Source organism: Merops nubicus, unplaced genomic scaffold (assembly GCF_000691845.1).
Source record: "Merops nubicus isolate BGI_N331 unplaced genomic scaffold, ASM69184v1 scaffold6325, whole genome shotgun sequence".
NCBI lineage: Eukaryota > Metazoa > Chordata > Aves > Coraciiformes > Meropidae > Merops > Merops nubicus.
Genome location: NW_008610161.1, coordinates 7,159 through 29,490, shown reverse-complemented (window position 1 = coordinate 29,490; position 22,332 = coordinate 7,159). Strand labels below are relative to the sequence as shown.

General features: G+C 39.4%; 1 protein-coding gene across 1 annotated transcript in view; it reads right to left on the bottom strand.

The window, feature by feature from the left end:
- LOC103773433 (doublecortin domain-containing protein 2-like) overlaps positions 1–22,332 on the bottom strand; it is a gene marked incomplete at its 5' end in the record, with an annotated part of 56,996 nt that overhangs the window by 27,509 nt on the left and 7,155 nt on the right. The window contains 5 exon segments of the mRNA XM_008940801.1: positions 2,085–2,286; positions 3,977–4,031; positions 5,157–5,303; positions 9,388–9,519; positions 9,632–9,708. Coding sequence (XP_008939049.1) covers positions 2,085–2,286; positions 3,977–4,031; positions 5,157–5,303; positions 9,388–9,519; positions 9,632–9,708 — 613 coding nt within the window.

Here is a 22,332-nt window from a genome sequence, read left to right as displayed (position 1 = left end):
ATTCTGGACCAGCATTTCCCAACAGAAGTCAATGGATCTGATTAAAAACAAAACAAAACAAAACACAGCAACAATCAAAGATATCCAGGGTGGACAACAGCCTAAATATAAAAACCTTTTCCTTCATTCTTTGTGTCTTAAATAATGATTCTGAGCATTTAAAAATGTAAGCCAAGCATGCGAGATCCTCTCTCTGAGAGTTCAGCTCTGGTAGTCTCTCACTCATATGTTTTTAACATGCACCACTCAATCTATAAAAAGTGGGGGTATGGCATCATAATTTCAAGGAGACAATATATTCAGTCATTCACGAGTTATAAAGGAAAAACTTTTCCGGTCACTCTCGTTATAATATAATTGTCATTCTTCATTAAGAAAAAAAACTTGACCAAAAAAGAACTGGCTAAAACTATGGCCACTTGCCAGCAAAAGGATAGAATGGTATTTGAATCAAGACTAAAACAAAATTGAAATTCAACAAGTTAACGCTTCAACAGAAAATTATTTTACAAAATATTATATTTCATTGATCTTTTCAAATGGAAATTGACAAACATGCTCCAGACTCAAAGTAAATTTCTCTAGGTGACCCTGCTCTGGCAGGGGGTTGGACTAGATGATCTTTCGAGGTCCCTTCCAACCCCTGTGATTCTATGATTCTATAAATTTACAACTCATGATTTTAGACAGAGGTACAAAACTGCTGCTGGATGATATGCACTAAAGTTTTAGATCACTACCTGTTATTGCACACTTAATTATTAATACTTAAAGTGAGAAGAAATATCAAATGCTATGAAAAGTATAATTTATTTCTCCTGGCAGATATTAATTGACCTGTCTTAATGACTTTTGCAACTCTTACTATTACCCCCCAACATGGCAGTAATATCTGTAGTGAGGGGACAGTGTTCTAGCCATTAAAAACAAATGGGAAGGAGGGGGAATATTACACCATAAGATAAGAAAAACAGTTTCTCAAAAAGTATGTTTACAACTAAATTTCTAAATTGCTGCCTTAGGACAGTGGGGGAGAAATTCTGAAAGTGCCTCCAGCAGCTCTGCTGCTGTATGATTAGTCTCAGCAGCTTTCCGCTAACTAACTGGAGTTTGTGTTTGTGTTGTTCTCCCAGGGCACCCATGTTGTTCTACAGAACCAAGCAGCTAACCAGGGATCCTGAGGGACAGTGAGGTGTCCTTTGAGCAGACCACGTCCTTTTCTTCACTTTTTTTGCAGGGCAGAACAATGAGAAAATGGTTAAAATATGTTTTCTACTATGCTTTTATAAAAAGCATAAAGATAGGACTGTACTAGTTTAACTTCCAACGTATACTAAAAATTGTATACAGCCTCTTGTGGTATGTAAATGAAGCCAGGAATGTAGCAGTCGTGCACAGAATCATAGAATTGTTTAGCTTGGAAAAGACCTTTAAGATCATTGAGTCCAACCACTAACCCAGCACAGCCAAGTCCATCACTAAACTGTCTTTTCAGTACCTCCAGGGCTGGTGACAACCCCAGCTCCCTCAGCTGCTCCTCACAAGACTTGTTGTCCAGACCCTTCACCAACTTTGTTGCCCTTTTTGGATGTGCTCCAGCATCTCAATGTCTTGTAGTGAGGGGCCCAAAACCAAACCCAGTATTCGAGGTGTGGCCTCACCAGTGCTGAGTACAGGGGGATGATCACTTCCCTAATCCTGCTGGCCACACTATTTCTGATTGCCAGCCACAATGCTGTTAGCCTTCTTGGCCACCTGGGCACACTGCTGGCTCATACTTAGCTAGTTGTCGACCAGTACCCCCAGGTCCTTTTCCACTGGGCAGCTTCCAGCCACTCTTCCATGAGCCTGTACCATTGCATGGGGTTGTTGTGAGCCAAGTGCAGGACTTGGCATTTGGCCTTGTTGAAGCCCATACAATTGGCCTCAGCATAAGCACATTTTTTAAGCAGAAAGAATTTTTGTAAAATCAGTTAGCCAAAATAAGCAGACAATTCAAGAACTATATATTATCCCACTCTCTCACTGTTTTAACTGAAGATCAAAAGCCACTATGCTACAATGCTGTTTACCTTGGTACTGACCATTATCTTGAAGGACTCCTGTGGAAGCTGTTACTCTTACTGTCTGTTTGACTTTCATAGGGTTGTTAGAAAAGTGTCGTCTGGACACAGCATCCTCTGGATTCTGGCTTTTTTTGTCTTTCCCTTTGGGAAGCTGAGGTGAGGAACTGTTTTCTCCCAGGTCACTGGACCCAACAGTAGATTTAGATTGCCGATCATTTCCCTGAAAAGAAGTGCACATAATTATCACTTTATTTTTTAATGTCAGTATTATTTCAACCTTTTAATACTGGTATCAGGTGTTAAAGTAGCTTATTAATTTACAGTCAGTACAGTTAAGTGGTATCTTTAAACTATCCAGAATATCATAACTAAATCAACAACTTCCTATGATCCAACTGATTAAATGCTCCTCAGCAATTCCCAGAAGAAAATAATATATTTTTTATTAGAAAATAATGTCACATTTGATTAAAAGAATGGCTAGATGAATCTATACCTGCATGCATATGATATACAGCTATATCTCATCTGTGCATATGTGTGGAAAGTCAAAAGATGTAAGATGTAAGATGTAACCTGTGAATTATTCATTGCCTGTGTAAATGAGCCATGGGCATTAATCTAAGTGTCAAAAGCAGCTGGAAGAAGATGACAGTCTTTGTGTGGTAGTAACACTGACTGCCAAATGGGCACTAAGAAAGAGGACTGCACACACATCAACTCTGAATCACCTCTGAGGACATCAGCCAGTTCCTGCTTTCTGGGGTATCTAGACACAGAACCAGAAACGTGGCCCTTAGTTTTACAGCTTTGATGTATGTATGATCCTGAGTGTACTAGCCAGAGCTTTTAGTATCTATATACATTTTTCTTCTGTGTAGATGTGTTCACAATCAATACTGTAAAAACTTGAACCTGTTCAAGAGTTGCCTTAGGTATTCAAGAGCAGTAGTGCATATCTCTGCCTCCTTAACTTTTGACATGTGCTATCTCTGTGCCTTACAATCCAATGGAATAAAAGCAAATATCAAATAATTTTCTGTACGTGTGTTAAGCAATAGTAGAAGAGGCAAGAAGCTGAAGTTGTTAATGAGTTATTTCTAAAAAGGCTAGAATGGCAAAGCTCCCATTTTGAAAATGAACATCACTGGAAAGTATCTTCTTTACTGAGGTTTTACCTTCTACTTAATTTCAACAGAATGGAATGGAGACTTGTATATTTTATTGCTTATTTTTCTTAGTGGCTCCAGGGGATTTTCTTTTGTAAACAGTGAATGGACATGATCAGCTACCACAATTATTATGATAGACTGTAAGTCTGACTCTCTGCTGCCTTGTACAATAAACTGCACTTGTACAGAATCAGTGCAGACAGATGCTTATGTTCGGATCTGACACTGCTTTACATCCACAGTGGACTCATACCGTACACGTATAAATAGCTACAGAGGACACAAAGCACTGGAGGCTCAAGCTCTGTATTTAATGGTTAGTTTGGACAAAACACAACAGTTAGGAAATGGGTTTAGGGCCTTATTCAGAAACACCATTTTCTGCAAGGCGTTCTGTAAAAGGTTCTGTGTTTTTCCTTTAGGTGTATAATTTGAATAAATAAATAAACAAATACACAAAGATATTTGACGAGATTTATGGGAAAGACCTCAAGGCAGCAACTGATCTTTGCTATGGAAGGTTTTATGAAAAATAAAGCAGCTGTTATTGCAATATTTTCTGGGATTTCTTTAGTCTAATTGACACCGCAAATAGCTACAGATTCAGCAAGATTTAATAAGCACACCATTTGGATTTTTTTCTCTTCAGATTTAATTAAAACCCAAAGGACAGGGACTTTCCACCTGCTGGAATTAAGCAAAATTAGTAACAAACTTAGTATGGCACTTAGTACTTACACTGCCTTTAGACTTTTGAGATCCCACAATTGGAGGTAGTACAAAGCCTTTGGAACTGCAGAAATAAGCCAGATCTTAAAATTTGGTACACTGTACACAGACACTACATATCTATAACCAAGTCAGATAACACTAAGTCAGCTATGGCAACGGAGCTGGTTTATTCATTACACATTTTGACTAAGAATCACTCATCTCTGTTCACTTGGCTATATTTAAGCCTAGTGATTAATAATCATTAACTTATTATTATAAATGCATTACAATTCCCCACAATGTGCACTCTATATACCAAAAATTTGCAGAGCAGAATTCAGTAAATTACTGTGTAATCAGCTATTATAATTAAAAGTCCCAGCAATTTCACCAAAACTGTTTCCATCAACTGATCCACAAAGCTTTTTACTGTCTTTAAATTCATTTGTTGCAAGTGCTGTTTCCCAAAATACTTTAAAGTTATTTGACTTGTCTATGGTCGCTCACTGAAAAGCAAAAAGAAATTACACCCCAGTTCATATGCAGAATGTGGGACAAATTCTCTAAATTACACCAATTTGTGGGACAAATTTCCATTTATTTCTGTTTATTTGAACAAAATGGCTCCAAATTGTCTTGTTTTCCAAAGATACTAAAAGCCCAAGTTTCTCCTTACAGACACTTGGTTTAGGAATCTATTATGTAATAATTCTAGCTTGCAAAAAGTAGACCCAGCCATAAAGCATTCTGAAGGGAGTACATACTCCACAAAATATTACAAGCAAGAGTAGACCTAGACTTGTGTAGCTGCACATAACCTCATTGAGCTGTACACATCTCTGTCTCAGGAAAACAACAAATTAAGCCAAGTCAAAATAATCCTTTCTCTGACATCAGTTTTGTGACACATGATCAAAGACATGCTTGTGAGATGAAACAGTGTTCTGAATGTCCACTTTATCTTTTGGGTTTTGTTATCTCAGCTTTCTTAGAAGTTGTCAATATATTTTTGTATCCATACTACCTCATCTATCTACTCATCCATCTATCCATCCATCCATCCATCCATCCATCCATCCATCCATCCACCTATACACCAATCCCACCCTCATCCTTGGAATTTCGTACTTCACTGGTGGACCTTTGCAAACAAACTGACACACAGGAGCACACGAGAAGCGTATCACACACCCACAGAACTTACCCCTGGGGCCTTCTCAGAGCAGATTTGCTAAAGAGCAGATCGCCATACGGCAACTTCTTGAACTTTTCTCTACCCACTGCAACGTAAATTTGCCCATTCTCCAAGTCTGACCCATTCTGAAGAAGTTTTCCATCTAAAGTATAAAGTCTGAAAAATATGAAAACGCTTAAAATAATAAACCTTAACATAAGTTAGGTGTATTAAGAGCACTGAAAGTTCCATTAATCTCAACTCACTAAAGCATGTTGAATTTCCAGGTGTGAAACTAAATAAAGTAGAGTGGATGCCATACAATCATCAGTCACTACACAAAAAAAATGGCAAGGAAAGACAGAGCAAACTACTGACCTAAATCACATGTTATATAAAACTAATGAAACATGAAGCACTACGACAGATTAAATACTCTCATAATTTCTAAAGTGAAATCAATTCCTTTGTACTTATGTTTAATGCCTTCCCCCTGAAACCTTGGAAGGGAATTATTCCATGAGTTCCTGACCCCTCCCACACCAAGTTCCACCTCCCTTCTGTGCTCTGGACACTCTGCAGTAACCTGGGAAGAACAGAACTTTCATGGTCCTGTGACTGAAAACCCAGGACCCATCCACTTAGCACAGACCAGGCTGATAATACTGTGCTAATACTGTAAAGATCAGAAGGTTGTAACATCACTGTACCTGGTGGGGTAAGGCTGGGAGTAGCAGGAAATACAATAACACACCATAACAAGAAATCTCAGGCACCTACAGTAACAGTAATCAGTTTGTCTATCACACCAAGCAGTTTTTTACCATAATAACTTGCTTGTACACTTTACCAAGAAGGAGGAAATGTATAGGGGCTGGGGGCAGGGGCAGTCAACAGATTATTTTTACACTATCCCAATTCCTTAATTGTTGAGTTTGTGATTTTATTTAAAGGTTTGTGATTTTATTTAAAACAATGAGGAAGGAAGAAACATTCACGAATAAGTAAGCTTGTTCCTATGAAGCATATTCCCCAAATCAACAATATTTATATTTAATGAAGAAGTCAACATTAACAGTTTTGCATTTAAGTGTTAAATGCAGGAATGTTGAATGGCTGTATTACTTGCTTTTCTAGAAGCCTTCTAAAGGAGATATAAAATTATAGATACACCAATATAATGAACCTTTTATGAAGAATACGGAGCCTACTTTGAGAACACCTCTAACTTAAAAAGTGCAAAAATTTTCAGTTTAATAGAGAAGGAGCTGCTTAAGCTCATACAAACCATGGCACAACCTTGAATAAATGCAGAAAAAAAAGATGAAGCTTATAGAACTAGGAGTCACAGAATAGCTGAGGCTGGGTACGATCTCTGGAGACTGCCCAGTCCAGCCACTCCATGCAGAGCAAGAGCAACCAGAGTAGGTTGCTCAGGGCTGTGTCCAGGTGTGTTTTGAATGCAAGGATGGAGATTCCACAACCTCTCTGGGCAACCTGTTCCAGTGTGTGATGACTCTTCCCATAAAATGATTGGTTTTATTCTGTTCAAGTGGAATTTCCTGCATTTGTTTGTGCCCACTGCCTCTTGTCCTGTCACCGGCACCACTGAGAAGAGCCTGGCTCTGACTTCTTCACTTGTTCTCACCAGGTATTTACACAAATAAAACAAGCAATCTAAAATTCACACAAAGCCTATATCTAAATTAATCTCACTGTGTTTTGCTAGATTACCTTTTGCTTTGGGGAACTTGGGGGGAAAAAAGCAGCAAATCAGTCTACCACAGTTTAAGAACTGGGCTGTATATTTCTGTGGTACTGCAGGTGTACAGGGTTACATACAAACATGACTGTGGGGTTTTGTTCCAAATTTTTCACTTTGCTTGTGTTATAATGTTCTATTTAATGCACAAAAGTTGTTCACTTAATAAAACTCCCCAAAATTTTATAGATTACCTGGCAATCTCTAGTTGTATTTTTCACCACGAAAATAGTAATCACAGTAACTGAATAAAACATAATTGGTCATCAATGGTGAAAGTGAAACTAAAAATGCATTTTAAAAAACAGAACTTTAAATAAATAACTATTGACTTAGCAAGCATCACACAAGTATTGTGACACTTACTTCTGAAGTCTTCCACCCACCCACCTGGCCAAAACCATTCACAGACCAGCTTGGTTCTCTCAGGCTAGTATTATGCAACAAAGATGTCCGTGAGGTCACTTCTTCTGGTCACTTGGAGATGACCTAGGGTCTGTCCTGAGCCATGTCAGTGGGTTTCCATTTTTCCTCCTCAAACCAAGCCAAAAAATGGCAGCCAAAACAAAGCAAGCGTACAGGCTGACAAAGAAGACAGCAAAGACACAACTTGCAGGACCAATATTCCCAGATTCCCAGTTGCTGATGCACCAGGTACCTGTCCATCCGGCTGCTGTATCCCATCCCCATGCAAAATCTGGCAAGCAGAAAATATGCTCTCTCATATTTCTTACTTACATCCCTACTCTGATTACCCTGATGAGGATGATTAATTTTTTCTTTTTGTTTCTTTTTTTGTTGTTGTTGTTGTTTGTTTTTTAAAAGCCACAGGTGAAACTACGTAAGACTTGGCAGCTTTGTTTGTCTTTTAATAACATGGCAAAGAAAAAAAAGCCATATATGTAATGCAGGTTCTCATAACTTCACTGATCCTTCCTTAATGAGAAATTATATCTTCCCAGCATCAGTGGTCTCACAGGACCTCCCCTAATGCTAACATAGTTTCAGTAAACCCCAGCAATTAATGTGTAACTTATTAAAGAACAACAATCACTTTACCAACATATTTAATATGTATTCCTAGCATTTTAAGGAAAAGTAAATGAAAACTGGGTTAATAGAAAACCAGAAAAGAGAAAACGTTAAATAATTCAAAACATCATGTACATTATCTTATTTTTTAAAGTGTTAAATCTGAACATTGAAGGGAACTTCTCAAAAGCAGTCCTAGCTATGTACAGAATGATTCGTGCTTTCATTTACATCATTAAGTTTCACTAAGGAGTGACTCAAAGTAATGAGAATAAAATGTGAATGGTTTTTAAATTGCTAAAGAACTTGAGAGCAGGAAGAATTGGTGTGTTGGAAATGGCTGTTGCTTTGCTCATGTCTTGAGTTACGTTACCTGAGAATCAGAACCAGAAAGCTGCAACAAGTGTACAGGTTTACTTTGCTGCAAGCAGAAGTGCTAAGCAACCAGGTAACAGAGGCAAAGAAATTCAGAGCTGAGAGGAAAAACTGGATGAGAGCTGATAGTCGACAGACAGCATCACCTTAATCTTTCATCGTCTGCATCAGCCCTGGGAAAGCAATCAGAAGAGCCCAAAGACTACCTTATCTGCACTGATTTGAGAAAGATTTTGCAAGCTTAGCCTCAGACATTGCGTAAGCTAGGAAGAATGATTTCCCCCAAAAGGCCCTTTCCCACCTGGGGAATGGATTTCTGTAACGTGCTCTGCATGGGGCAACACTGGAATGTCAGTAATTTGCCTGCAGACACCTTGGCAGCCTGCTGACACTGCAATGCTTCTCATGGAAACTGCATATACCATTTCACTCTAAGACTTGCAACAACTACCAAATCCTATTTTAGAGATCTTATTTGATGTTGTAAAAGCCTTAAGGGACTGAAACTTACCTGTCCAAGAGGTCACCTCCTATTTCTGGGACCCCAGCTACAACTTTGGCCTTGGCTCTTACTAGGAGCCTGAGCTGGTTGAATATAAAGCACATCCTATTCATAAGCGCAGGTCTTCAAGGCCTTAAAAACCCAAGGAATCTATATTTTCCTTGAAATTGTTTCCCTGGTGAATTTAAAGGACCTTAAAAATTAAAAGGTTACATGGATCATATCTATAATTACACATTCCAAGCATCTTCACCAACTTTACCATGCTCATTTGTTTTATTCTGACATGCAACTTAATAAATATAGTGCATCACTATTGTATAATTACATGTTTCCTAACTAAATATTTAATTAAAAAATGACAGTTCGAACAAATTGAGGTTTTCCTTTCTTTCAACAGAAGTAGAGGTGAAAACTGAAGGTTATTCGGAGTGAACATATTTGCATTTTCCTGCTTTCTGATGTGTTTTAATCTTCCTATAGTGAAATTTCCCACAAAGCAGGAGTGATTCATTAGATTTACCTAGGGAGTTTTAAAAACAAATCCACACACATCAAACGTATCTTAGAAATATTCAGCTTTCTGATACCTGTGAACAGCTCCACTTCTGAGGGTAACTTTTCCTGTAACCATTTCCAGGATGTGATCCCAGTGATTCAGTGTTTTCCTGGGAATGAGAAGCCGCACCACTGGGCTAATAACGTCTCCATTGGCAATAAGGCTGAAATAAAGCAAAGCAAAATAATTTGGAGGAGAGTCTTAAAATCTATCTGAAGTTAAGACATCCCCACCACCTCTGAAATGGCAGTTCACTGACTGAAAATTCTACTCACAAAATAGTGTAGGGCTCCTGGAGAGGTTTGTGAAACCGCGCTGACACAGTGATTCTGCTGTGAGTAACTGGCTTGACCTGCAAGGACATGAAGGGTTAGAGATTACTCAGTCTTCACATGAGGAGTTTGCCCTGACCACCACCAGCAAGGGAGGCACCATATCTGCAGAAAAAAAAAAAAGTTCCTGGTTTTAAAATATGGATTTTATTCCACTTAAGCTTCACCTTCTACAGGACATGTATGAGGAGTGCCGCAGGTTCAGGAACGTGCTGGGTACCAACCACAGCACAGTACATCAGAGGGCAGCAGGGCACAGCGCACAGCTTCCACTGAGCCCTCAGAACTGCATGGACATCTCTGGGGACTTCTCAGCTGCTGTCCCTAGAGACCCAAAGCAGCACTCTCACATGCTGTTCTTGCTCTCTTAATCTTCACTGCTCATAACCAGGACCCAGGCAAGTGAACAACCTTGTCTTTTTAACAACAAATGCCATCTCTAGGTTTCCCCGCTAGTATGTGACAAGTACTTTCCAAATCAATCAGTGGTTTATACAGGTTGCTGACTCCTATGCTCATTTTAATGCAAGGGCTCACAAGGGAGGTGAAATGCAGGTTTTTAGCTTGCAGAATAAAACAGAGGCTCCTTAATTCCCAGCATTGTTCCCTATACTCTTTTGAGCAGACATTGCACCAAGATCAGTCAGGTGGCTCAACATTAATGTCATTTTACTGACCAGGAAGTTATGCAATACCACCTAGGAATCCCTTTTGCATTTATAAACACATTTTCAAGTTAAAAAAAGAGGGAAGGGGGATAAACCCAAACTCCAAAATCATTAAGAAGATTTTTTTTAATTCTCTATAATTACCAAATCAAAATAAGGTAACAAGCCCAAAAAAACACTCAAAAGTCATAGTACATGCATTAACAAGTTGGCTGCATTTCTAAAAAAGACCATAAAAGCTTGGAGGATTAAATAGTCAGCATGCACAGAGATGTGCTTTCAAGGAGATGTACAAAGTGCATCTGAAGTGGCAATGTCCCAGTCCCTGTGTGAAGCAGTCTAATGACAGGACGTGTTGCAGCTTTATGACACTGTGCTAACTTAACCAATACTTCTCATTTAGAGTACGGAAAATGGCCTGGGCTCCAGTGCTTCAAGTCTTTGCTTGGATTTTCACACAAATTCATTTAGTGCTGGCAGGACTTCTTTCCAGACCTTTCTTTTGTATATACTGAAAAAAGCAAGAGAGGTACTCAACCTACTAGATATTCCAAATTGGCTAAAAAATATTGTTTTAATAATGAAATCTGACTTCCCATATAACCCAAAGAACCTCACACAGCAAATTCTGCACCAAGCACATAAATTCTGGAGCTATAATAGCTCTCTTAGGGAAGAAGCAACCAACAAAACACAAACAAAACTGGCATTCCTTGATCTACAGTCACTTTAGGTGAAAGACAACACCAGGTAAATCTGTTGGAAAAAATCTCTTCTCAATGTCTGCTAAAAATAAGCATATCTATTCTGAATGCAACTCAATTCAGCTTCTAGCCTTTCTCAAAGGCCCTTGTGAGCAGTGTAGCCCTGCCAATTATGCACTTGCTGAGAGACTTGGAGGATACAAAAGCCTGCACTGGACATGAATGGAGGAAAGCAGAATCAGCCTTTGCACAGCAAAGTAACTAAACAGAAGCAATCAGCAGCAGGAGAGGCACAGTGATCTGAAGCTCAGTGCAAAGGGATATTTTGGCCAGAGGCTCCTACAAGAGGAAAGACAGCAAGAAAGATGGTACTGCAGCACTGTGCCAGCAGTGCTTGTGGACCAGACCAGGAAGCAGGCTCCTGGAATGGTTGGATAACTTTCCTTTAGGCAAGCTATTTACCAGGCAGTAAATCCTACTCAAGATCTATTTTCTAGATATATGTTTGTCTTGGCCTCACACAAAGAAAAATTTTTTATTGGACTATACATAAACTATACCTTAATGCTTTAGGTAGTTACAGTTGACAGACTTGCTGTTAATTCCAGTGTGGTCTGGATCAGGTGGAAGATTCACATCTACTACTACAGGCTTGGAAAGAGAGTCAGAGATTGCTATAGCTCACTAAGAGAAGCAAAAAACAAAAATTGGAGACTGACAAATAATTTAAGAGCTCAGCCACACTTGCAGAAACATTTAAAGTACATTTTTTCAGAGCCTAAGTGGCTGTTTATGTCACCAAGATCTGAGATGAAAATTTACTACATCTCTAGGACAGAAAACACACCTTAAACTACAACAGCTGAAAACATTTCTACTGCTGCTGTCAGCCACTAAGGGTTATTTGCCCAATGTAAGCAATCTAACAGAGAGCTTCAGAATATATAAAAAATAAGGCAACTTGCTACAGAGCATGTTACTGAAGGCTGAGTCAATACTGATTTACTCCCATCGTGTCAGGTCGTAATATTTAGGCTCCAAAGACAGGCCGCATCCAAAATGGGAATGACATGACTTTGGCTGCCCCTGTACCTTTATGTGTAGCTGCCAGGTTGCCAGGCTAAAGCACTATAAAGTATTCAGTCTTAATTAGCAAAGCCCTGTATGGCTGCTCCTGATTCCTCATCCATTCCTGATGCCCACTTGTGCTGTTGATACCTATGCTCCAGCTCTCACACACTCTGAACAGTCCACCAAACCAAGTTCTCTGATCCTCTCTGCAACACTCAGGTTTCAGTGATCAACAGTTTACTGGAACCAGTTAGGAAGCATCCACTAAGCCTAAAGGAGCCCTTTAGGATAGTCTCGGGTGTGCCCAATTACTTAGTTGTTCCTGCAAGCTGATGAAACCACTAATTTTGTTGCAGGCTCCTAGAAGGCCATCATGTTGTTGCCTGCAGCCCAATCACTGAGCCTCTGAGAAAACAAACAACCTGAGAGGTGTTAAAAGCTGGTTATTACACAAAGAATTGTATTTCTGCCAAGAGCAGATGCTGTGGCTCCAGTGTGCAAGTCTGCCTTCTGGGTTACTCTTTTAAAGAGCCATTAATATTTTTGGCAGGCTTCTGTGGCCTAACAAGTCAGCCCTGTTATTACACAAGCAAACTGCAGGGGACTGTAAGATGGGACTAGCTTGGGCAAAGACTAAATATTTGTGTTTTCTACCTAAACATGGCCTAAACCAGAACAAAATACAATCTTGCACTGTTTTACATGTTTAAGTCAAATGTACCTCCTATAATAAAAGATGAAAAGAATACGTTAGTGCAATGTTATGTTTGCTAATTTAACACCACAAAAATTAGTGCATGGAAACACTAAGATAATTATGATGTTATTCAAACATCTATTCTAAGAGTGTAGAACAGAGTAACCCAGACTAAATGAAGCAGATGGTAGACCACGGTGGCACAGAACTCTCTGACCAGTCTTGTGCCACACCTGACATGAACAGCAGGGGCAAGTTCATGACACATAATTTCAATATACAGAAGTGTACATTAATAAAAGACCAAGTGCTCAGCCACTGGAAATCAATCTAGTTTCTTTGAAGTAGATGGAGTTATGCCAAAGCACCCGAGTGGAAGGGCTGACCCAGGGTTTAATTAAGGAGTATCTGGTTCTGCCCCCGTTTCCTTTGCAGGAGGTACCACAGTGTCGCAGCGTCTGGAACAGCCTGACCCCTCTGGCACTGCAGTTACACATTAACAGTGATGTGCTCTTGGGTGAAAGGTTTGTGCTTACACTGAGAGACCAGCACCACCAGCCCCCTAAACTCTTTATTTTCTTTTCATTTCACCAGCCACATTCTCAGCTGATGTAGATCAGCACTTTCCCATTTACGTCAGCAATTGTAAGCAGATTCACATTAATCAACAGTCTGGCTCCATTATGATTTTATCTTTAAATTTCATATGTTTTCAGTTTGTTTGAAAAGACCCACTAAAGGGCAGCTTCCATATCCCACTGACAAATGTTGCCAGCATTTCATAATTTGCGATGAGATACTGATCTGAGGGATCACTGGACAACACAGAGCAGCAATACAGAGTACTTATGGGATGAAGGAGAAAGCATTGCATTGGTTGAAACTCAGAGGGAGCTTTTAGGTAAGGTGGAGGCCATCAATCAAATGAGAATTTGCAAGGCAACAAGAGGTAAACACAGTTGGAAACACACCACAGGATCACAGACACTCAAAACCATCATAAATTTGACTTTCTATTCTATAAAGAATTTTTTGTTTCCTACAGTGTCTCATACCAACAGCAGTGTGGATCTTTGTTGCTTCAGAGAGGAGTTACCACCTGTGGAACAACTTTGCAAAGCACCTTGCAGGGTGTGAGAAAAATAAAGCAGCTAAACTCAACCCAGACTGGGTTCTGGGAGTGGGGATCAATCTGCAGTGTTTGAGATCTCTGTAAACACTACAGTTTCAGAATACATTTTGTAGAGAGTCTCTTAGAGCCCAGCTTCCATCTTCAGCCATAATTCACTGTGGCTCAGCTGGTGTGGCTCAGTGTTAGCTGCAGCTGAGTGCCTCCTAACATCCCTTCAAAAAGACAAAGCCAAGATGCAGATCAGCATTTAACTGAAACATGGTAAAAAAAAAAATTCCACCCCCCTTCCCCCCCAAGCTGCTTTATAACAACGTTCTTTATGTGTTTCCCTTACACTAAAAAATATGTAAATAGTCACAAAATTTAACACAGACAAAACACATAGCGAGCACATGCAACACATTGCACAATCTACTTGAGGTACTTACATCTTCCACTGTCGACTGTTGGAAAACAGAACAAAACAAAACAAAATGATCAGGAGCCAAACCATTACCTCAGGTATACTATCATACATACACATATGAAAAATAGTCTTTGAAAGAAAATAATTTTGAATTAGTGTGTGCATATCTACATGTGTGTACATGTATATAATGTGTGTGTATGAATACAGATATACAACAATAATTTTCATACAAAAATTTCTATGATGTTTGTGTTCAGCTGACCATGTGAAAGACTGAAGATCAGCTAAAACCATGTTACTCTTTAGAAGGCTTGCACTCTTGCTTGTACAATGCTTCTAACCCAAAGAAGTGCTACACTGGGAAAAGAATGGTGCATATATGTCATTACAGGGAAAGTATCCTTGAGAACGGCCCTTCACTGAGCAATCCACACATTGTTTTGAAATACACAGATAAAAACCCAACAATATTCACTTCTTTTTTTCAGGAATGTGTTAGCCCATAAAATGTAACAAACTTAATCCCTAAAATGGAGATGTAGCAAAATGATGGGTGTTTGTTTTGGTGGGAACATATTTGCTGATCCCCATACACGAAGTTTTTGATTCTATGAATGTTGCTTTATACTTTTCACAGTTATTATTAAAAAATAAACTGGAAAATGGGACAGACCCAGCAAACTACCCAAACACCTGTTGGCTACTTGGGACTTGCAAGAGGCCTGTGACACTCCAGAGAATCAATCCTTGTATATCAGAAAAGCAGGCAGTTCACTAAACAGCATTTAAATTGTCCTCTGATCATACCATGCTGCATATCTAGTTTCTAAAAAGGTGACTTAGGCACTTGAGAACAGTTTCAAATAGAAATGTGCCATTCTTAGCTTCTCTTTTCCTTCCAGTATAAATTAAATAATTAGAGACACGCTAAATCCTGAGATCTGGCAGCACTTTCAGAGGCTGCCACGAAGACGGGCTAGTGAACCACATCTAAGAAATGGCATGTCTACCTGATTTACTGTCTTTTCTTACCAGAAATTTGTTTTCTTTTCTTACCTTTTCTTGCCCTCCATCAAAGTGGGCAACTGAACAACTGCAAGATTTACAGGTTTACAGGTATTTTAAAAGCCACGCTGGATGGCAGCAAAACAGTCAAGAAACACAAGCTCCCTGAACAAGATGCTCTATGCTGGTTTGACTTATACAGGTTTTCTTATATCTAATTTATGCTGGCCTTTCTTATTGCTGTACTAATATAGTCTTGGGTGCCATGAACATCTCACTCATTACATCACTTTATAAGTAACCTTTTGAAGTTTCAAATATTTCAACACAATGTCACATTCCAAATTTATCAGTTCATGAAATGAGCCATGGCTTTTCCAGTTTGTTACAATGGCCTGTTTGTTAATCAATGTGCTCAGGGAAATTGAGAACAAATATTTGCATCCCTCTAGGGTAGAACTGGGGTCAAAGGAACCAAAACCCCATTTATACACTCCGTCACCACCCTGTGATGTGAACGAAAGGAATGTTCAGGGTTCAGTGATCAAAAGGAAATGAGAATGATAAATTTTCTAAAGCTATTACAGCACAGGAAACATCTTATCTTACCTGTTTCATGGAAACATGACTTTTTCTAAATGGGCATTTTTATACACTTTGACAGAAGATGCAGAATCAAACTAACTGAGGTGTTTGGTCGGTACAAACCCATTCCAGTCAGCCTACACAGCAATTAACCTGGATGATCTACGTCTTCCTGCTTACTTTGCCTTGCTAGATGGTACACTGGATAGTACAAAACAGCCTTGAGCAAGAGACTACTAACCTTTCTACTGCTGTGGATACAAAACACCACTCAAACTGCTGTTAAGTGAGTGGAAATAGGTCACAACACCGTGGCTGTATCCAAATTTCTCAGCCCACATGAAGTATTGATGAGCCAGAAAGAAACTGTGTCAGAACAAATGGCCATGTACTGATTCAGGGAGCCTTCCAGATGGCAAAGCTCCTACAAAATTTCCAAAGTGTTTAGAACCATTCTATTCACCTCCAAGGTAAATCATCCTCCTTCTCAGCCATGGTAAGTGAAATGGAGTTCACGTGCCCTGTGCATCTGGGGGCAAGTCTCACCCCATCTAGTTAAGCACTGGAAAGAATAATGTTCAATGCAGGACCTGGCATAATTTTTGGGTGTTGGACTAGGGACCAGATCTTCAGCTGGGATAGACCAGACAATGGCACGGCCTCATCTGCCCTGGCCTTTGGCCTGTGCAGTGCTCCAAAACAGACCACACCTTTGTTGCTTCTGGACCCCAAGGCAGATCCTGTTTCTTCTCCGAGTTGCACGATGCTGTATCCTACACTGCTTACAACTCACACAAGGATGGCATCAATAATGCACATTTTATTCAAGCAAAATAGATCCTGATACTCATTTCTGTCACTGCCAGTTCTGACCATTTTTGACTTTCACAATTTGTGTATTTTCCCCAAATCCCTTAGACTGATTTAAACCAAGGTCTCTGGCCTTTGTGGCTGATCAGAAGGGCCTGAACCTGTGACCAGTGAAAGCTTAAGAACAAAAAGCAACCCCAGACCAGAAAGGGCAGTTATGCTACAGAACCAGGTTCATCAAGAAAGAGACTGACTTCCACGTTTCATATCAGACTCAATATAGACCATGAAATTCTCCAGTGGCATGAACCAAAGCATCTACAAGTCTTCCTGTTGCTCTGAAATCCACCAGATCCACTTGTTAGCAAGCTGTTCATTAAAATACTCAAAATTGCACAATTCAGGTATACAGAACTACATAAAGAGAAATTTTTTTAATTCATAGGCCCAATTAGAAAAAAAAAGACACAGCTTACATTTTAACTGGATGTCTGGTCAGTTCTTCTCTGATTCCTCCTGGTATTAGATTATGAACACTTGGGAAGAGTATCTGTTTTGTATGTCTTGTTGTGCTAATTATGTTGCCAGGATACTAAATACCAAACAGTGAGATATAAAAATTAACTACTAAAGATGTTGCTCAGGAGATTAAAGATGTGTATAATATTTTTTTAATCTTTGTATTTTGATAGCTTTATTCCCTAAACAACACCTGCACTAGATTTCCTAATTAATTCAGCATCATAAAATGAGAAATTCTTACTCAGTCTGTGATTCTAGCAGTAAAAGAAATCACACTGCTCAGATACAGAGGAGTAAGAGGGTTTAGTTTTGCATATTAACTCAGGAATATGAAGTGAACAATTTGTTTTCAGACATACAAATATTTTGTGTACAATAAATTTGAGTAGCACAATTTGTGTTCGTTTCTTTCTAATTCTTAGGAAATAATTAGGAAGGAATATCCTGTGAAGATACACTGTTTTGACATCAAATGGCTGTAATTTGCACATACTTTGATAATTTCTAGTATTTATAATAATTTCTAATTCTATTAGGTAATTTTAATATTCAGGCACTTTCTTTTTCTTTTTCTTTTTTTTTTCTTTTTCTCCCAAAACTATCTCCTGTACAGAGAAAGTATCAATGAACCATTTCTAATTGATAGCTAAAACTTAAAGTGAATCAAGAGTCCATCCACTCATTGAAAACTGACAATTTTTTTTATTATGATCAGACATGTACATTATTTATCTGATATGAAATAATTGAAATAATAATGATAAATACTGGGATTTTTCAGGAGAATGTACTTGAAAAACATATCCAAGTATGTTAAGAACAAGGTATACCCAGAATAAATATACCCAAAAAAAAATGTGAAATTGAGACATTATAAACTTCCAAGCTTCAATTTTTACAAATTAATCCAATCATATCAATGCTGACAGATTGATCTCCACTGACTACCAGCAAAGATGCAATGAAAGAATGCAAAAGAAACAATTGCCATGAATGATACTGAAAGAACTCAATTTTTAAGGACGGAGGAAGAGAGGGAAACAGAAATAGCAGCTCTCAAAATAAGTGTAGAGCAACATCTCAGATGCTTTTTTGGAAAATTCTGATGGCAAGTTCAGATCTACCAAGTCTCAAAAACTGTATTTTCCATCTCACACACCCCTGTCATGGTGCCCACCTCTTTTGTCAGCACTGGACAACTAGGGAACCTTTCCTGGCCCAGGGTCTCACCAAGAACACAGTGGCCAACTCACCTAGGCCACTAGGTAACTGTGTGGCCCATATGTCTGACCCACAAGCCCGTGGACGAGTGGTACAAGCTGATGTGCTGCAGCTAGAGACCACCAGCAGGAGGCATATTCTGCCAATGACAGCTTCATCCTGCAGTCATGCCTCATCACAGGAGCAGACACATGCTGTGAAGTTCCCTGGCATCTACTCCATGTGCTAGCACACGTCTGTGTCATCCAGCACGTGGCCCATGTGAGGACTGTCAGGCATTGGGTCAGAAAAAGAAATTAAAAGGTTTAAAAATGTTCAAATAGTCATTCAAAGTCTTGTAATTATCATGTGTTTTCATCAGAGAGAGTTGTTCTGGGGTTGCATGCAGATACAGATGTTCAGGTCATAAATGTATAAAAGCTTGGAGGAATCTTTACTAATCCCCTGAAGAAACATTAGTAAAAATATTGATCATTCCATTTTACCAACACTCCTCCAGATATGACCACACTTAAACCACCCCATAAAAGAAGAAGCTGCAATTGAAATAGTGTTATGGAACAGTTAAATACATTTATATAAAAAAGTGGGGGGAAAAAAAAAAAAGTGATGAAACACTGGAAAACTGTGACCAGGAGAAAATTGCTATATGTGAGGCAACAGAACTGCAGAAAGGTACCCAGGCTGAAGTTGTGGACCAGGATCCTTTCATTGCTTAAACATCATAGAAAAGGGTGAACCTCAGGAAAGGATTTTGCATCATGCTTATCTCTCTGTAGTAGAGAGTTAACTCTTGATGTGCCTTATGTAGAGTAAGACATATGAGTTTTCTTAAGTAACTTTATAAGTGCCTTTGTAGAACGTATGTCAGCAAAAAAGTCCAACACAAATGACAATGAACCTTGAGCAGCACAAAAACTATTTGTGTCAGAGCTTGCCATGCAATCATCTAGAAACCCAGGAGAACAAGTGGAGTGCAGCCAAAAAACCTCAAAGGTTTCACTACCTAAGAAAATCTGTCTGCTATCAACCAAGGGCAAACCCATCTATACGGTCAGTGAAGCAGCCTGGTGCAGCCCTACTCTGAACTTTTGATAGGAGACGTTGTTTCACACAGACACTACACTTTCCTTTTTTCTTTCAGTTCCAAGAGATGGGTTCTTCAATGTCAAAATACATCTGTTTTTCTTAGGTGACTGTAATTCTTTGCTTTTACAATAACACATTGCAAAGTCTGTTTACTTCACTGTGTTCAAAAATTGTTCATCTTAAGAAGTCAAAGAAGAAAGGTTTCAGCTGAACACATTTTTGTGAAACAAGAGAATTTAAAATAAATAGTTGCCGACAGGATTTGCAGATACAAAAGCTTAATTAATTCTTCAGCAGTTTATCCAGCCCCAATGACAAGGAAAATTCATCTTTTTGAGTGCACAGGGAAAGATAATCTAGATGTAGTGCCTAGAGGAGTATAAATGTCCACACTTTACACATTATTATTGGAAAAAAACATCCATTACATTTTACAAACAATTAAGCTTATAATAAACAAATGGTAACTCTGTTAGGCTGTATTTCCTCAAGAGATTGTTAGATTCCTCAAGCTCATAATTTAACATGTATTTGTACTTGCAGATTGCCTTCAGTACAAAAGGAATCTCTCTTGCAAAACAAGAAGCTCAGCTGCCAAAAGAAGTGATGGATGCAAACACACCTGAGGAACAGTTTATATCAAAGCTTTAGCTTGGGTCAGGAGTAAATCTTTTTACTGTTTTTCCTTCCAGTAACATAGCTGTAAAAAGTTTTGAGACATATTATTACAGTGTGCAGGCCTTGCCAGAGGATTCAAAACAGTCAAGAGCCAGGCTGCCATCTGCTGAGACTGACACACAATTTTCTTGTACTTCTGGAGTAAGCCCTCAAAATTCCATGGCTATGTGCAGTTGTTTTACACTAGAAAAAAAAAGTCAAAATACAAGTTTTCCTGCCTTGCCCTGGGTGTGGGCTTTGGGATGCTGACACTACCCAGGGGGGATGTGTAATACACTGTTGCCAGCTGACACTTCTGTTGGGGGATGTAATACACTGTTTCCATCTCATCCTACTTACCAAAGACAGCCTATGGTGAAATCAGCCACAAATATTATAATAAGGTGTTTGGTGGTATAGACCCTCGTCTGTAAATCCATCTGCTTAGACAGAAGAAAATGTATCCTCCCTGTCCCATCTCACACCTATTTGTGTGTTCCAGTTCTCAGGTGAAATGGATGGATAGTGCCTAACAGCTTACACAATGTGGCATAGCTGGTTCATTGCTGTGTTGTCACAACATATCAACATTAAGACCCCCTGGACCAAACCTTCCCCAGAGCCTCTGTTGTCAGCTGGAGAGGACCCACGGAGGACACTGGTGCTTACTGGTCATACACCCTTGTGAGCTCCAGCCTTGGCAGGTGAGGCAAGGTGCACCTTGCAGCACAACAGGACCGTAGTACTTGAGCAGCTCCAGCCTAAAGTGAACCAGGGCATAACAGAGAGGAACAAAACTGCTGTACAGGGACAGAACCCATCCCCAGATGTTAGATCTCAACCCTTACAAGAGCAGATGCTGCAGGATTTCATTAGAAGAGTTCTCAGAATACATGAGATAGATAAATTTCCTGTGTGTTATTTTTTCTTCCTCACCCCAGAACACCCTCCTTACAAAATCAGATTCACAGGTTTCACTAAAGAAGGTTTACCTGTTTCTGATGGATTGCTTATTCTGTCCTGTCACTCCATGAGACAAGTGAGAAGATAATTTAGTAAGAAATAAGTGCTTTATGCTTCCTGTCTATTCTTCTTTCTGAATGTAGGTCACCACATTTACACCATTATCTTGAACATTATTTTTTTCCTTGTTTTAATCTAGTTCAACACACATTTTCTAGTTATATGCAAATTTAAAGTAATTGAAATGCTGCCTCCAAGAACAACATTAAAATGGTCCCAAAAGCAGATGTCAAATGTTTGACAGTTTAACTAGCATGAAAGAAAACCTACAGCTGCATACAAATAACAATGTACAGCTGCTGCATAAAATCTTCTTCCTCCGCCTCCCTCCTCACTACGCACAGTCAGAAATAGATATTCGTAATTGTTTTACTGGAGAAAACCTGCACTAAGAAACATTCATCAGGTAGGAAACGCCAAATTAAATGTGCTTCCTACAACCAGAATTGATACCCCTGTACCCAAGTGTGATGACACCATCCTCAATCACTGAACACAAACTTCTCAGATGCTGTTTTTGTGTTACCTATTCAAAGCTTGATAAATATCCTTGATATATAGTGTTATGCAGGTACAGAATAACTGTCATTGCCACCAGGCCAGCACCAATGTGCTTCCAGAACTTAGTCTACAGCAAGCCAGCTCTAACAGCTCCACGACCATCCCCTTCCATGGGCAACAAAAAATCCTGCACCAGTTCTGAATGCACCAACACTCAGAAACAGTGTGGCACAAGGCCACTCATTGCTGTGATTGCTCACCCTCGAGGCTGTGGTCAGAGCAAGGCCAGTCAGGAGAGAATGGTGGGAGGAGACCCCCAGAGGCATATCTGAAGAACAGTCTCTGCTGTCTCTGGGCTCCAGCTCACAGCTGCACTACTGAGGTCACAGGAATGAGCTGGTGTTCAAAGCATGAATGTGTGAGCCCTACAAATTGTACTGTGTTCTAAAAATGTTTGGGGGGTTGAGGGAAGAGAAGAAGGGAAGAGAAGAAGGGGAGGAAGAAGAAAGAGGTGGAGCTGATGAAGGAGAGCACGTTCACAGTTCAGCAC